Source organism: Aythya fuligula, chromosome 11 (assembly GCF_009819795.1).
Source record: "Aythya fuligula isolate bAytFul2 chromosome 11, bAytFul2.pri, whole genome shotgun sequence".
Taxonomy (NCBI): Eukaryota; Metazoa; Chordata; class Aves; order Anseriformes; family Anatidae; genus Aythya; species Aythya fuligula.
In genome coordinates this window covers 12,046,308-12,064,823 of record NC_045569.1, presented here as the reverse complement: position 1 = coordinate 12,064,823, position 18,516 = coordinate 12,046,308, and the positions used below count along the sequence as shown (strand labels likewise).

General features: G+C 40.4%; 1 protein-coding gene across 1 annotated transcript in view; it reads right to left on the bottom strand.

Annotated features, from left to right (window-relative positions):
• Positions 1-18,516, bottom strand: part of SH3GL3 (SH3 domain containing GRB2 like 3, endophilin A3) — a 53,027-nt gene that overhangs the window by 7,750 nt on the left and 26,761 nt on the right. The window contains exons 2-7 of the mRNA XM_032195182.1: positions 9,310-9,378; positions 8,063-8,135; positions 6,484-6,627; positions 5,254-5,387; positions 3,694-3,852; positions 492-595 (exon numbers count right to left, since the gene is read on the bottom strand). Coding sequence (XP_032051073.1) covers positions 492-595; positions 3,694-3,852; positions 5,254-5,387; positions 6,484-6,627; positions 8,063-8,135; positions 9,310-9,378 — 683 coding nt within the window. The remainder of the gene's footprint in view (positions 1-491; positions 596-3,693; positions 3,853-5,253; positions 5,388-6,483; positions 6,628-8,062; positions 8,136-9,309; positions 9,379-18,516) is intronic.

Sequence of the window (18,516 nt, the reverse complement as noted above, 5' to 3'; positions counted from 1 at the left end):
AGCAGCGTGTTTTTTTTTTTTTTTTTTAGTAGGACACGAAGTATCTGGGCCTTTCACAAGTACATTCACCACAGTCATGTTCCTAGCCAGCTGGCAATTCCTTTACTTTGCTGCAGAGTTTTGTTATACCCCGTAATCTCAGTGAAAATATGCCAACTTCTCAGCAGTCTCCCAAACACAGTTCAGAAAGTATGCAAGTTTAAGTAAACCTACAAACAAATGGAGGCTGTCCTGATTAACCTCCGCAGATGTGAGCGAGGGATTCTGCACACAGTCAAAGCTTTCTGGGCAGATCTTGCGGTACATTAAAGGCTCACAGTGCAGCAAGAAGTTGCCAGGTGGCAGTGGTTTAAAGCAATGAAGTCCAGTAAAGCACACCAAGAGCACATCTGTGAGGTGGTGCTACAAGATCTGTTGCTTCAGCGACGTTTCACATTCATGAACCTGAGCTGCAAAAGAGGTTCAACATTTTCTCATGGGTTCAGCCTTACCGGTTTTGCAGCTTGCTCTGCAGATCCTCCAAAATTTCTGTGGATTGTTTATGGTAATCTAGCGCTGCTTCTACAAACACAGCCAACTGGCTAACTTGTTCTACCTGAAATATAGAGAGGAAAAGAGTTTTAAGGAGCCTGCAGTACATTCAGCTGAAAGATAAACAAACACTTCATTCAAAACAGACCTGGTATCTCAAAAGACAATGATACTTTGTGGGACTATTGAAAAAGAGCATATGTGATTCTATCAAAGAAATTGCCAGTTGGAACCTGAACAAAACTGAGGTGCAACTTCTAGTTCACTAACTCAGGGCTGGGTCCTTGAGTCATTTCCTTTCACAATGTGCAAATCCCTTTTGCTTTCAACTTCCAAGCCAGCTGTCTGTCAACACCAGAGCCTGAAACAGTTAGAGGACATAACCCCTTAGCAGGTGAAAGTGGGGCTTTTCTAATCAGCAATGTTAGGAGAAATTACATTGTGACAGCTGTTGTGACTCAGCCCCATTAGCGTTTATTAGTGATGTTTACAAACTGCAGTTCTGAAATTGTGTGGAGTTACCTCACTAGATGGCAGCATTTTATAAACTAATAAATGAAACATGATTTACCTACTATTACCCAAACCTACTTGGATTGAAGAAATATCAGCCAATCACTCAAAAACATGAATGCTGGGGTAAAGGGAGGATGTGAAAGAGAAAAAAAGAAGAAAAAAACAAAAACAAAAACAAAACAAAACAACAACAAAAAAACTTTTATTCACGAGGTAGCAAATAATCTCATTCCCATTACCATAACACAAACTAAAAAATTCAATCTGTATGTTGATCTGTGATGGAACATTACCAAATATTTATTTGTCCTCTTCCTTTAAGACCTCATTAAGAAGACAGAACCCAAGAAGTCTGACATGTTCCCATTCCACCGTGTCTTCAGACATTGGATCACAAGAAGGTGTCTGAGTAAACTTTCTGCAAATGTTTTATGGACCCATGGTAATTTTATGCTATACTTCATCTGCTTTTACTCAGTTAAAAAGATTATTAGAAATTCTTCTGGGATTCCAAGAGAGCCAAACATTGTCACATAGCATACAGAAATGAAACACACAGAACCAAATTAACAGCTGATACAATTCCATCAAAGTCAAGAGAGAGTAATGTAAACCAGCTGAGGATAATGCACAATGTGCCTGGGGTTTGGATGGAGTGGTCAGAGAAAATGGATAGACAAGGAATGTCCAGACAAGATGAGTAAGAGCCAGGAAGAATATGGAACTGGGGATTAGGAGAAGAAAGAGAGAGAGACTGGGAAGGAGCCAGGGAGACCTGAGGGACTAAAAGCCACTTAGCTAGAGGAGCCTGAGACTGGCTGAGTGGGAAAGGCAGGAAGATGGATCTGATAAGAAGTGCATAGAAAAGTGTCTGTGTGGGAGGTCTGGAACTAGCTGTGCAAAAAAAAAAAAAAAAAAAAAAGAGAGAAAGAGATGTGGATCAGGACTGAGTCTGGGTGAGGCACCTGGCAAGATGGCTGGGGACCAGAGCATTGAGAAAAGAGATTGCAGGGCAAGAAGGCCAAGAAAGGGAGACGTGGGGAATTGGGAAGGACAGGAAGGAAGTGACTGCAATTACTATCTATCTAAATCTGGTGAGAAAGACTCGGCTTAGACAAGAAGGCTGTAATGAGAAGTTTGAGGACAGGAGAGAAATTGGGTCAGCATGGCAAATGGAAGGGAAACAGCACAGTTTTCTTTAAACAGAAACAATAGAAAGAGGGTATGGAGAAAGACATCAAAGGGACAACCACTTCACCTCCCTCCCAAAGGCAGAATCAGTTATACTAGTCAGTTGTTCCTGATCTTGTGGCTTAGGTAAGTCACTATTTCATACGCTGCTTCATCTTTGCTTTGGTGCTTTGGCTAATGATAAATGTCTGAAACATTTCTCAGCTGCTTATGCAAAGAAGAACTATAAAATGCATACACCACAGCTGGCCAATTGGTAGAGTCTACCATGGAACAGCGTGCTGAAATTGTTGATAGAAGATGTTATTTTTTTGCAGCCTTAATATAACTTGTGCTGGTATAACAGCAAGGGGTTATGGACTTATGCACTGCTGTAATGAATGTGTCCTGCTCACAAGCAGTTTAGGAGCTACTGGCTAGTTTATAGCTGGCCATTACACAGGTAGTCAGAGACAGAAGTTGTCTGCAGGTAAATGGTCCCACTTAACAGCTCCCCCTTTCTGCAGTTTGCTCCCAGAAGACAGCACATTTCTTGCTTTTTAAGCATGGTTTCTGTGATAACGTATCGACAGAAGAGAAAGTTTTGGAATAGACCCTGTCTTCCTATTTCTGTTTTAACTTGACTGGGGCTAATACGGTCTAACAGAGAAATCTCTGCAAAACCAAGTAATTTCTTTTGTCTTTCATATTCCAGATAATAAAACAAACAAAAAAACTGACACCCACTCATAAGAAAGAAACTAATATTGTGTGTCCTACTTACAGATAGCAAAATGTCCTTTTAAGCACCCTTCTATCTCTCTTTTCATATAATTCTATGACTATATGGGATAGCACATCCTGCTATTCTGCTGTATAAGCACTGAAGAAAGGATTATCACAAATCACCACAGTTGCTCATTTTTAAGACATAATTTCATGGTGGGCCTCGAATCTGAGCCAATGTCCAAGTACTTGAGCATAACCCACATAAGCTCTATGCAGTAATATTTACAGCCAAGCTATAGTTGTGATTTTTAGAGCCAAAATTATCCAGATCCTTCAAAGCAGCAGCAAAGTTTTGTGTGTTAAGTGAGCTGCTCCTGCACTCAGTGCTCTTAGCACTGGGTACATATCTCTTGCTCATGCTTTAAGCAGCTGGTCTGACTGGCTTCTCCTTCCCCCTGATCTCCCTGTATTCTGCTCTCAGGCAGTTCATTGCTCATAGATAATAAAGCTACATGAGACGTCTGTGTCAACCTTGTCTGAGCAATTGTATCTCCAGAAGACCTTGCTGAATTCTTGAGTACTCCCATGCACTGCTGTTCATAACGTTCCTCTCAGAGACAAGGAAAAAAGTACATTCTCTGCCTTCAGTCCTTGTTGCCTGTGAAGGATGGGTCAAACTTTATCCAACCCCACACACATTTCCCACCTGGATATACTGCAGCAAACAAAAAAGCAGGACAGACTTACATCATTTTCTAAGAAATTGAACATGCTTCTTTCAGCTAGTTCCTTTGACTCTTCAAATTTTTCTACTGCTTGCTTAACTTCTTCATCTGGTATCTTTCCAAGACGTTTCTTTTTATAATCATAATCCAAACGACGACCTTCTAGTTTCTTCAAATGATGCTAAATAAGACAGAACATTTAGGTGGAGGTCCAAATGGGACAGGCCCATACAAACACATAGTGATTTAAGGAAGTTTCAGTTGGATGCAATTACAGGGATATGCAGAATCAAAAGAAATGCCAAGCTCAGAGATTATCCAGTCCATCCCTTTGATCTAAGAAAGCATCAGGTACGTCTGGGACTGCATACGTGAATTAAAATTTAAGTTGTGTAGACTTTAAATAGTCATCTGGTAGGACCTGGGGAACTGGCTACCTTGATTTGGTAATCTTAGGCACCTAGATCATGGGATGGAGTTTATTAAATGTGCAACACCTAACATTGGATCCTGCTTCTAATTTAGAAAATCCAAAAGTGCCCCGTGTTCTATGCTTAAATTAATTTTACCTCTTGAATTATATGCAATATGACAGCCAACAGTCATTTTCCCTTCTCATTCCGTAAGCAGTATTCCAACAAATCTTATGTTCTTGCTTTCTTTGTTAGGTGTCAACCTGACACTTCTAACTGACATCACTATACAAGCTTTTCTGTTGCCAAAAATCATGGGATTGACAGACTTACAGAACGGACTCAAAGTGACAGTACAAAATGCTCATTAAAGCTAACATAAAACAATTTCTTTTTATCAGTGGAGAAGAATGACAACTGAAAACAATTCTGTATCATAGGAGACAGCTATAGACATCAAGGCATTATTACTAGCTTTTTGCTCTGCTTTCTACATACATGTAAATAAATAAAACAACTTTCTTTTCTGCATTTCATCAGGGAATTAACTTGCTTATTACCCAAGTCTATTGGAATCAGACTCAGACAGAGACTGCCTGGCTTTCTTTTGAATTGTCATTTTGTAAACAAAAGCACTGAAAAACCTAACTTTAAAGGTTAAAATATGTTCCTCAGCATCTTATATTTTTCCCATAGTGAAATATGGCACTCAACATTTTAAGACACTTTTGAGATCATTCTGTGATTGCCCTGAATAGCTTTCTTCAACAATCAAATTCCGCCTCTACAATAAACAGCCTTAGGCTGACAGAGAGAGGTGGCAAGACGGGATAATCAGTCACAGTAAATCGCGGCCCACTCACATGATCAGAACAATTAATAAAAAATGTCAGTTAAAATAAAGGAACAGAAAAATACAGAGTACAATTTTCTTCACTATCTTTCTTGCACTGAATATACAGGCAATATGGCAAACTGAGCAAGTTAGACAATGGAGGGAAATAGCCAGACATTGTTTCTAAGCAGATTTCATCGCTATTTTGCTAGAAACAGAAGCTTAAATGCAGTGAAGTTTATTTGCTTTTTTGCTTCCATAAAAAACACTCAGAGAATTGGTGTTTGATTGACTTTGATTATTGATAAATGAAGCTTTACCCTGGAAAACTTACCCCAATCTCTTTTAAATCTTTGTCCTGCAATAACTGTAGAGGATCAATGAAATTTTGTTTGACATTAATATCAAGTGAGTCCTTCACTTCTGCCATTTGCTTCATGCTTTCACCAGCATCCAGTAGTGCAAGGCCTATGGTAAAGAATATGCTACTTATATCTTAATATATGTAAAACAAAAAATGTGTCTTATGATACAGCTCTTTCAAGTAGGTATCTTTGTATCTGCTGTAGGATGTTGAAAAGTAAAAAAAAAATAATGTAAATTATGCACTTGATTTTCTGCTACAGAAAATTAGAACTGGGATATTTTGCTCTACAGTATATTCTGCAGCATCAACATCTTCCCCTATACAGCACCTCCTTGGGTTTTTTTGAGTCCTAGGCCTACATAGCTGTTACTACTTAGAGAATGGCCTTTGTGTGTGGAACTGCAGATCTTAACAACAGGGCAGAAAGAAGTCAGCCAGTTCTGAATTTGGCTTCTGCACACAGTCCTAGCCCAAGCCAGAGCCCTGTAGCCCTAGTCTGTGTTCTTTCCCAAATATGGGACTCTCCTTTTCTCATGTACATTTCTTGTAGTTTCCCTCTTAATCCCAGCTGTATCAAAAAACACCCACTGAGTAGCTCTGTGACAGTTCTTCAAGTTTATTCCAGTCAAGCCCACACATTGTGCATGCTCAGCAAGCAATGCCTCTGTCAAGATTTTGGCCGTGAAGTTTCAGCATATTTTCAGAGGAAATAGGTAATATTTGATTTACCAAAGAATTGTAGCATGGCCAAGCTGGAGTGGATCTTCACAAAAACAAGAAAATGCATATCTGAGAAGCATTGGTCCAAAGCACAAAGATGCCAAAAGCACCCACAGTTCCTCCACCCCCCCCCCCCAAGATTTTTTTCCATTAATTTAACTCTTGGATATAGGGTAACCATTTTTATCTAAAGGTTAAAAAAAAAATGCATTGCATCAAAGGATCTAAATGATTTACCTTTGGCAAGTCAGAAACTAAAATGTTTAGAGACAGCAATAGTAACAATCTAACATCTAAAATCAAACAGAGGCAGACAAATATGTAGAAGCAATGTATATTATTATATCAATCATCCCCTAATCACTGTACTTAGCTTTCCCTCTTACCTGGATCAGCTATTTACATAGTTTTTCACTGAGTAATATTCTGTGAAGAGCTTTATACTGAAATATTCTCAAAGGAGGTACACAAACTCACCAAACATAGAATCATCGCCAAGCTCTCTGCCATACCGTATCATGCAGTCTCCTAGGAGTCCTTCTGTCTGAGGGTAGCCTGTGGTTTTAACTTGTCCCCTGATCTTTGACATAGTGTTCAGCATTCCCAGCTTGGCCCTGTATGCTAATAAGGACATGAACAACAACAAAAAAGAGAGATTTTTTTTTAATTAATATAAAGCAATAAATTATTTAACAAACAACCTCATGAAGCAAGTCACTAAGTTAGCCTGTAGACCCGTAAGCTTTTAGTTGTCAGTACTTCATAGTCAATGCTGAAGTAAGATTCCATGCAACAGTATGGGTCACATGAAACTGTTTTATTCCCAGCTGAGTGGGCATCATCTCTCCAGGCAGTTATATAGTGGGAGTGCTTATCGCCTTCTGCTGATATTCACCAATATTCACATTCCCTTGGGTATTTTTCTTTGTGGATTCCTCTATTAAAAGCACTGCAGAAAGCAAACAAAATGGATACAAGCACAGACGAAGCCATTTTAATGCTCTTGTTTGTGAGAGCTTTACAGAACTTTTTTCCCTGCTTTTTTCTTGCTTCCACTATTCAAGACAGTAAGACTTTATTCTGCAGAAAGGCTGGGTAAATAAAAATTAGTAACTTATTGCTAGCCAGCACATATCATGACAAAACCATGCAATTCTTGGAATGTTTTTCTAATCTACTCCTTACCGTTACTTCTCAACAACGTCTTCAACACAGTGATAGCCATGGGTAGAGTATTCCTAAGGAATGTGGACCATGGTGACCAGCTGCATCTTGAACACCCTAGCTGGGCCTTGGTAAAGGGTTGAATACTACCATCGTTTTGTAGACACAACCCATTTAATGCTTCTTCTGTAGACATTAACAACCTATTAAACTTATCCAGGGACATGCATCTCATAAGGCACCCAGAATTGTTTGAAATTAAGACTCTCTCTGAAGTCATCGGTGTAGCTACTAAACATAAATTCAGTCAGACAGTTGTCAAAAAAATAAAGGTCCTTCCAGCAGCTGGTTTGGACAGTCCATCAAGCTCTTAACAGCTAATCTTTGTGACCAACTGTAAATGTAAACATGTACCCTTTCTAGTTTCTTAAACTAAAATTTGAGAAGCTTCTATTAACTGACTACCCAAAATCCACTGAGACCTTGAGCACATGAGTTAAATTCAACAGTTTTTTATATCTCTGCTAAAAAATTGCTGGCATTCTCTTTACTTGAGGGATCCATATCCCACTCCAGGAAATCCAGCATAAATAACACAGGTGCTGTATTGCCATCCCAGGCCATCCAAGACACGTCATGCACGCACAACCTGTATGTATGAGCCCAGTAAGACCAACATCGTGTGTTGTGAGCTGCATTGCAGGTCAGACTTGCTGCATGTAAACTTTATAGTTCCATTGTACAGTACAGTTCATTGTACGCACCGCTGAGGGTCTCTAGACATCCAGAAGCCTCACAATAATGACCAAATTAGCTTTTATCCACCTAGGATGAATTTCTGAGTAACAAGATAGTGTTTAGCAAAATCTGACACCTACTTTCTCTACCCTACCTGGATTTGGCTGAAGATACTCTGTGGATTTTGACAGAAGCTCTGCTACAGCTTTATTAGTAACATCAATTTTCTGAAAAAGAAAAGTAACCAAAAGTTAGCAAAAATCAAGCCTATTACTAGAAAGTTTATATTTTGATTAGATATAATATACTATTCTAGCTGATTATGAAAAATTATTTAAAATAAAGCAAATATGGTAGATTAAAATAAACAGTCACGCCACGGTTGTGACGAGATTGCACCAAAATAAATTTGCAGTTAGCACACAGAAGGAGAAAAAGTTCGTATCAAAATGTGGGGACCTACTTATCTCTCAAGCTCATAAGTCTCAAATGCTGCTTATGCATTCTAGGCTACACTTTTCCTGACTGCTTTTCTCCACAGGTGAAAAAGATTTAAAATATCCCAGCTCACAGTCTTGGGGTCAGGGACACTTAAAGCAGCGGTTTGCACTGTCTTCCTGTTTAATAGTTTCTAAAATGCTATAAAAATCACATTTCTGGGTTGTTTCTCTTTTTCTACCTCTGGGTCTGCATATTACTTTTCCTCTTACAATGCAGAGAAAGGAAATAATTGTTCTGAAGCCAAAGAAACTGAAACCTAGAAGCCTGTTTAGATCATAAATCCTAAATATGCACGTTGGAAAAAAAAAACAACTCACACAAGATTTTTTCTTCAATCTGCCAACAATAAAAGCTGTGACCTAGGTCCACTATGTACATTAAAATATATTGAAAAGACAATGGTGATAAAAAGCACTTAAAAGCTCAGAAAGGAGAAAGTGACATTAATGCAGTTTGATTTGAAACACCCACCACGAATAAGTCGATAGCAAACATCTCTATTTCCACAACAATTCATATTAATTCCTGACTATGGATTTAATCTAAAAAATAGAATTCAGAATTATGAGAATTTTTTCTCTCTCACTAATTTCCCACATAGACAGAGGAGAGAGACACGTCTCTCTTGGTGCTTTACATCAGTCTTGGAGGAGCTTCCCTTCACTGTCAAGAGGTGTCCTCTTGAGCTTCCTCTGCTCAGACAGCCTTTCTGCATGTCTCTTCTCCCCTGACTGAACTGACAAGAATCAAGGATAAATTTGCACTTATTCTTACATATTTATGTTTTGAATTAAGTATTTCCCTCATGTAAATCTATAATACCATTCTAGCATCTGAAATGTGAAAGACTTTTGATTTTGCAACAGCTTAGTGTTGAAAAGCTTATATTGCTTTCCTTACCCTTTCCATCTCTTGAAATTCTTCATCTAATTTTGTTCCTTCAGCTCCACTTATTTTTTCACTGAACAACTGTAAAGACAAATTTAATAACAATTAAAAAAAATGCATCATTATTTTTAGAGAACAAATATCTCTGAGAGTCACAAGAATTCACCCCAGATTAGAAAATATGCAACAATTGTGCAGGAAAAGAGTAACCTTCCTTTTGGAAATGAAACGCTCATTTCAATAGAAACAGAGATGTGAATTTACAGCTGAAGTCACTGAAGTGACTTCTCATGCTTTAACAGTTTGTACCCTAAAGGCACAACCAACACCGCTTATTTCAGGCAGAGTGACCAGAGTCTGACTGCAGGTGAATCCAGAGTAATGCTTTCAGGGGTATTTCTCCAGCTCTGGACATCTAAGTGCCATTAAGCCCACAGATACAGCTCCCATTCCTGCTGGTGGCAATTACACACCGTGCAGATCTGTGGAAGGAACCAACTCGGGAAAGATGCAGCACTGTGACCACCTGTGTGACCGAGCATCCTTATGACACTGAAAACAAAAACGCTACACATTCTTTGGAAACTCTGAGCAATGGTTTGAAATCAAGGATTTCAGTAAACCTTCTTAAGACAGTTATAATGTTATCCACCTCTTGCATAAAAACTCCAGGCCATCAGACCTGAGTCTGGTCCTCAGTAAATCATGGCTAAGCATAAACGGTCTAGCAGCTCTCAGCTGGCTGCTTCTTGCAATGTACGGCACCTGCACTGCAAGAGAATGAAAAAACAGGCAGATCCTTACCCAGCGCGACACAGCCTTTTAAAGCATTACGCCACTATGAGACAAGCCATTTAACACACGTTAAACAAACATCAAACAAATTCCTATTTTTGCAGGAATTATGCTGGTAGACATTTCTCTGCTTTAATGGACTCTTAGCACTGAATCTGTAACAGCGTGATGTGAAACCCAGGCCTGGCTCATCGACTGCTGGCATTCCCCAAACCTGCCCCCAGTAAAGTGTTTTGTTCATCCTCAGCACCTTCTAAAAGAGAATTTATTTCCCTGAATTAAAAGGGCCTCGGAGACTTGCATAATCTGAAAATGGGTCATGACTCTTTGCAGCGCAGTGCTTCCCTCTTCTCAGCCGCAGCCTGCACGGCACAGGTGTGCGGGGAGCCTGCTGCTGCCTCGCCAAAAAGCAGCAATGAGCTGATGAAGCAGGGCTGGGAGCTCAGCGGCAGCTGACCTTGCACCAATATCACTGCTACCACACAGCCAAAGGAATATACCTGCTTAAGGGAAAAGGTGAGTTCAAAGAGCCGTGCTACTAATTACTTCTATTGGCTTTACAGTAAGACTCACAGTTTTTGTGCTTGGTTTTTCCTAGCAGCCTACAAACTTCAGGAGATTCTCTCTTTTCCAGAGCACTGATAAAACAGGCACAAAAGTAGATCAGAGATGAGGCAGCTCAGGCACCAGAGAGCTGTGGCAGTCAGCACCTTCCCACCATCAGATGTCACCGTAGAGGAGAGACCCGAGGCCACACAGGGAGGGGGACACTGCCTGCGCCTCCACAGGTAGGTCTCAGGAGTCCTTGGGCAGGGATGGAGAAAGGAGCTGTTGCAGAAAGGGGCTTTTACAGAATGTGAAAAGCTGCCTATCAGAAACCATGCAACTTCTTTATTCTGGCAGTTTGTCTCTTTTCTGTGTAATGGTAATTCCTGAAACAATCAGTGTTATTTTCCACAGCCTCACACATGTTTTCCTTCTCTAGCAGGCACTGAACAGATCCGTGGCTTCCTGAGCCCTTGCACGGTGATCCCCTTCAGAAGGCTGAGTGCAGCGGGGGATTTATCCTTCTTAGGCTGAAGTTGTAAAATCCACATTCAGCATCTACCCATAACTGTCTCATTACAAATAATCCATTTACGTGTTGGCAGAGGATAAATGCAGTGAGGTAACGTGATTGCTCGACTGTGAAAGCATAATTAATAATAAATTACTGCGCCAAATGGCTGTAACAATGAAATGTCCCGCCCTTGGAGAGAATGGAGCTGAACATTTCAACAAGAAGCAGGGTGGACAGGTAGAAAGTTCACTCACTAATGATAATGCCAGGGATTTAAAAGAAAAAAAAAAAAAAAAAAGAAAAAAAAAAAAAAAAAATAAAAGAAAACCACCCAGCAATTCCACTGACTCATTGGAAGACTGACAAAGACTGAAGAATGCAGTTTCTCATCTGCTGCACTGCAAGGTGATATGTTCTCAATAAAAGCCTTAAGGCATCTCCATTTATCCACTGGCATCCCTTAGCTCTCCCTGGCTTACCATTGGCTATACACGGTCACGCACACCTCCCTGGATTAGCAGTCCAAAACTTAGGCTTGATGCTGTTTTTGCCAGGAGTGCAGGGGCTGATCCAAGGTGTTTCCACCCAGCTGGCAGGGCTGTGTTCCCCTTCCAGCTCTGGCAGACGTGCCAGCACCAGGCTGCAGCCTGCTCACCCTCCCTGCACATTCATCTGCTCAAATACTGCCGTTCACCTTTAGTTTTGGTTTCTCTTCTGCAATGATGCAAAACTCCTCACTGTGTTTTAAACAGGTAACATTTGGTGCCGCTCACCAAGGGAGAAACTGTCTGCAGCAGCCCTGAGTCACTCCTTGTGCAGTGACCACTGGGCTTGCTGAAGCAGCAGGGAATGAGGAAAGCATCAGGGTTGGATCCAAGGTCACGGGACAACGGAGGTTTCTATGTACCATCTCTCAGAGAGCAAAAGACATTCTGTATCTACCATTTGTGGAGAGTAATGGAAAAATTGAATTAGCAGTTTGGATGATGGGACAGAGTGCACTCCCAGAGCCTGTGGAAGACATCAGGCTGGTGTCTACGTTCAGCTTAGAAGAGATCAGAACCTGGAGGGCCTTTCCAACTCACCCAACTGATTCTAAATCTGCATTTACAGTCTGTGGGAATGCAACTGCACAGAGCCAGCCACAGGATCCACAGGCATAGTTTCATACACTCACCGAAAGCTACCTAAATAATGCACAACAAAATCAATGAGCAAGAGGACTCACTAGAAGAAAAATGTTTGTTCACACACAAACTTTCATGACCCTGCAGTTTCTAACCAAGCAGACAGTTCCAGTGATAATTAATCTGAGCTCTCGTTTCCTTTTAAAAGGAGAATGAGGACCTCAGTGCTCACGGAGATATGGTAGACTGATTCCTTACAGTTCATAAACTGTTCTGAGCTTCTGACAGTAAAAATTGGTATAAAATTCTAATGGTTATCATTAAATTTTACCATGACGGCTTATTTCATATTGGTATAACCAGGATCTGCTTTACTATTCTCACGTTTAGACACAACAGCTTTTGTTCTGATCACAGCGAATTTAGGAGTTATAAAACTAGTACTGCCACTCTTCCAATTAAAAGTCACAGAACACCAAATTAATCAGTGCAAATGGATGCATAAAGGAGACAACTGCTGAGTTTTAATTCTCTATCTGCTGAGCATCATTTACATGCATTATATCAAGCAGCAAAATGCTTTGATCTTAAATAGAAGCCTGCCCAGCTACAGGGCCGTGTAATTACAAGGCAGCGTCTATCGGTGTTTGTGAGTCAGCTAATCAAAGGCGAAACTGCTGCCGTCACACAGAGCCCAAACTCCGTGGGAGCCTCGAATTGTTTGCATGGGAAGAACGCTGATCTTCATCTCCGGACCAGGCAGCCAGGTGCCACGGTGCTGAGTCTTCCACTACACAGGGACAGAACCAAAATGTTGGGCCTCTGAAACATCCAGTTCACACCGCGGGGCCACCACTTCCTTACTGCTCCAGTGCTAGGCCCGAAGCTAAAGCCATTTAGCAGAGCTAATTGGGGTTCCTCCAGATCACTATTTATACCCAGGAACAGCTCCCCACCTGCAAATCCATAAAGTTTTCTTCCTCTCAGGTGTCTGTGTAAACTCCCTCCATCACATTTGACTTGTTAAGAGTCAGTGAGGTTGGAGTAAAACAAAGCTACCCTTAAACAAGAACACAAAGCCAGTTTCAAATCTCCCATTTTACTACCACCTCTCCTTTGCAGCTACATGCAATACCTGCCATGCCACAGTTCATGACAGACCTTGCACGCTCAGTATGACAGAAGAGAAAACCTTTTTGCATAAAGAAACACAGCAGTTTGGACACAAATGCTCTTGGTTGCAGCTTCTTGCTAGATCCTGCTGTTCTTTGGAATAATGGAAAACTGAAACAGGACAGGCTCACAGTGGAACTTTCTAGGAAGACAAATCTGGGAGAAAAAAAAAAGTTTTTGAAAGAGACCATTTCAGCTATAGTGATTTCTATTTAAGCTCTCTGTATATCCAACTATTGTTCAACATGCAAATTGCAATTTTATTACACAGTCTTAAAAACCTGCAAATATTTATCTTCTGAGGAATTTATATTCCAAGAAATTCTCTGAAAAAACATTTTTTCCATAAACATAATATCCAGATTGTTCTCACACCTGTTCTTTGTTACTTTAATTTCTTTCCAGTAATTTAATTTTCTTTTGATTTGTTCTGTTGTAACGAAGCAAGAGCAGAGCACACAAACTATCTGCAGTTTAAACTAAAGCCTATGCCTCAAGAAAACTCTGAACTAAAAAGGCCTCAAGCCTCCATATAATTTTTCAGTACTTTTATCTGAAGTATGTTAAGATTTATACCTCTTATTGCACAGGAATGGCGCACTTCTTTGCCCTCAGATGGGTTGTGAAAACAGGCTTCAGAAGAACGCTGTCTTTTTCCAGTGCTTTGTATATCACATCCACTAAATGTGAATTACAATTCCTTTTCATATTTCACTAAGGAAGGTTACTGAGCACCAGAAACTGCCAAAAATATCCCAGACCAACAGAGAGCTGATAAAAATCTCAAAACAATTACCCTATTTTTTATACATCCACTGGGTATTTTGTAACACAAGTTAATACGGTTCTTGCCGGCCAATACCTGCGCACAGACTCTGACCTTCTTTTTCACTTGCTTTGCCTTTCTTTTGCAACAGATGATTGAACCATTGTAGCTTTTTTGTTCTTGAGCTCCACTTGTTTCAACAGTAGCTGAGTAAGTCCTTAATTAGCCAGCAAAACTCCCTTGTATGTAACTGGCCAAGAACTCATCTAGTGCTATTTAATGACCAAATGAAAGATATCTTATGCTGTTAAAGACTGAGAGCTTTTATTGACCCTTCACCACGTAACAGCATTTATTTTGTTCTGAATGAGTATCTGTTGAAATTATCTGTTGAAACTTTAATGGGATGGAAAATTCCTTCATTTGTCATAAATATGCATGCTATCAAACCCAGGAGGCAAAACCTAGATTTTAAGGGGAGAAAAAAAAAAAAATCTTTTAACTAAAAAGCCCAAAGCTATGAAAATATTCCCTCTAAAAACAGAAAGAAGCAATCAATTGGGAAAACTAATAGATTCATCCCAAAGTTAATACACAGAAAGCCAGGAAATAATGTAACTACCCTGCTTCAGCTCCCACAGAAACCTATCGCTGGGCCAAGCTGCACAAATACATTAAGGCATATCTTCACGTACCGTGCTTGGTGCAAAACATTGCATTCCAGCACGGTTAATGCATAATAGTTAACGCTTCTCTTAAAGCATTAAACCCTTTGGTTATTGCCCTCCAGCCATGTAATCGTTTTGTTTGGAGTTAAGTCCTTACGCGCAGAAGATGTAATGCAATGCGACGACACTAACGGCTTTCTGAGGAATTATTATTTTTTTAATTACATGCCTGTCATAAGCAATGTGAAGAAAAAGATGGCTGGCAAGGTGTCTTCTGGCTGAGGCTGTGCTTCCTTGCAGTGTTCAGCCTCCTGAGAGGAGAGAGATTTTTATTTTTGTCCTTTTCCAGAATGCTCTTTCAGATTAGAGAAGCAAGGTGCTGGTCTGTCTTCCAGCCCAAAGGGGTTGGTTGGCTACATGACGTACTCAGGGCTACAGGAGTGGTATAAAATCTCCCTGAATTCATCAACACTTGCACGTGGATGTTTAAGGAATTGAGGCTAACAGACCATATGCAATTATAAAACGTCCTATACTATTTTTGAATTTATATGGGACATTAACATTGATTAAAAATTATAATCACATTACAGACACAAAGATTAAAAGAGCATTCTGGCAGTACCTACTGCAGAGGACGTTGTTATATGAATGCAGGGGGAAAGACAAAAAAAAAAAAAAAAAAAAGAGTTAGATACAGCCAGATGTTTCTCTTGCAGCTCCCTGCCCTTCACAAGGAGTTGAACCAGAACTTCAGAAGATCACACCCATGGCCACAGGAGTTCACGTCCTAGCATTTCACCAAATCTCTCTACTCCCAGATATTTCAAGTAGAAATAAAAATGCATCAACTATAGTACGTGCCTGTACTTCAAATTCAGCCCACGACTGTGTTCACAGCCTTGAATAAAGGAAGGGCATGTCTTACACCCAAGCTTCCCTTAGGGATTTGTGGTGGATCCACTAGCAAAGCCTGTCTCAGCAGAGAACAAGAATCACAGTACCCAAGAGAGCTCTGTTTGGCTGGGTTTTGTTTGTTTGTTTTAAATATGAGGGATTTAAAATTGTGCTACATTTGAGGCCTGATAAGATGCATTTCTTTAAATGTTCTTAAATATTCCCTAATTTTAAAAAACTTAATACAACTTATAAAAATTAAAAATAAGACCTGAGCTCCACTTCATTTTCAAAGCACAATCTTTTGTAGGAAATTCCATTTTGTACTAAAAACAAACAAACAAAAACTTCAAACCCAAAGCAAATAAACAAAACAAAACCCCACCACCCAGGCTCCCTATAAGGACACCAAAAATCCCAAGGGCCGGTTTCCCAAGCAAAACATACCGTCTCGTGGAGATCTCTGAATCACACACACAAAGTTAAACAAATGAACAAAAGTACTGGCAACGCTTTTTGTATACATGAGGAACGTTCTTATCCCCACTAATATTTATGAACCGCTGATTTCATTATTTGTAACTTCTCACACAAACAGGTCCAACAGGGTCACAATAGATTATTTTTACAAAGGCAGATGAACTGAGGTATAAAAGAATAAGACAAATAAAGAAGAATAGAAGAGAAATATGTTTGCAATATGACTCGCTGGGGAAGCAGGGACCTGAGGGTGTCCCCACGTGCAGCCTTTCTGCATGGTGATACTCTGGTGCAACATGAAGTCAGTTGCAAACATGTCACATTTTAGAGGCTGCCTGTAGACACAATTACTGTTAAGCCTTCACTCTAAAAGGGTGCCAACCTTTCACAGCAGAGCGTGACCCGAAGTGTCAAGAAAACCCAGCCAGGGGATCAGCTGAGACCACTGCAGCCAGCCCTACAGCTGCCAGTATCACCAGGAATGGACCCAGCCCATCAAAACCCCGTGAGCTCCATCAAGACAAAACGACCTGGTCCCATCACAGAACGAGGATTCACCCGGGTGGCTGTAGGCAACGTCAAGCCACCGCAGCTGAGCTGCAACAGCAGAGCTCTGGCAGAGGTGCAGAAGAGGCAGCACAGTTTTATTTAGAAAGGAAGCTCAAATCGTGCGAGCCATGGATTCTGGGATCAAGAAAGCCCTTGCAAGTATTGGTTCCTACAGAAACATTTGAGCAATGACATCAAATTACACGCACCTCAGAGATAATCTAAGACGTCTCTTCCAGCAATTTACCAGCTGCTCGGTGCGAGGTTCTGCTATAAAACTAACAGTGCTAGGGACTCGTAACCACACAGGTAAGAATTCCCACTGATTTCAATTCTTCTACATACAGTTCTTCTACCCCACTTAGTGGAATCTCTCCTAATTTAAATCAATTCACGTGAGTAAGGCTTGCTGAAGACACCTAGGTACATGTCCAAATGTATTTAATCAAACTAAAAGCTTTGCTTTGGCAACCCCTCTAAAGAAGGAAAACACTCGGAGCTCAAGCATGACATGAATGAGGTTTCTGGTTGATGAGTGCCGCCTTTTCTTCAGGAAGGACATACATGATGAAAAAAAAAAAAAAAAGATGAGAATGTGAAGAGTGCAATTAGCTGAACAAGCTGTCAGATTTTGCATAGTCAAAACAAAAGATTCTGCCAGCTGGGAGCATTATCACAACAGCAATTTTTCAAATGAGAAGGGCATGCTGTGCTGGCAAAGCTGAGGTGAGATGAAGTGGCTGGAATTAAACAATCAAGTCAGCTACAATAACAGGACAGTGTCAGTTGTGGTCCTGCACTTTATGAATGCCACCAGTAACCTCCAGTGATGTATTATTTATGGCTCCATTTGCTGTATTTGTGAAAAAAAAAATAATAATTTCCAAATCTCCTTTCTTTGACAGCTATACTTAGAACTTCTCCGTGTGATTCATCTTCCTAATATGTTTCTTATATGTAAGGGTATGTAAGGTTTTTTTTTTGTTTCTTTGTTGTTTGCCAGAGCTCAGGGAACTGCAGACGTTACACTATCGCTCTAATGCTCCTCTGAGTTGTTGCACAGAAAGCTAGACACAAAAAGTCCGTGCCAGAAGGAGAGTTTTAAGTAGGGTCAGGAATGCTGAACACTTGCTGTTATTTGGTCAACACTTAAAATCCTGTACCCAGCTGATCCAATGAGTACACAATCAGGCAGCCATTTAAATTAACCTTATTAACAAAATCCTGCCAAATTATGGGTAAATACAGACTGTGTAGTCTAGACTTCCACAAGCAAGTCTGTACATTGAGAAGGGTGCTGCCCCTCCCTGTAAGAAAGCCTGCTCTTTTAAATGCCTCTCGTTTGAGCTCCTAACATATTTCTGAATGTTTTATGCTCACTATGTAGCTGACAGCCTGACTCTTGCTGTGGCATTTCAGAAGTCTTGAGTTTCTCATTAAAAGAGCCTTGTACGGATGGTATCTCTTGCTCATCATTCTGGATTGCAGACTTTCAGCTCCAAGCAGGAATTACTTCTTTGCCACTGCTACAGGTTTTGATGCTACAGGAAAAATGAGAAGCAAACTGGTACTGATTCAATCACACATTCAAGCTCCTTAGATGCCAGGAATTTAGGGGTAAAACTGGAAGCCTAAGTACTTGATTGAATTTGAGGTAAATTGATGCTTTGGCCACACTGTAAGTGGTAATTTTGCAGTTAGGAT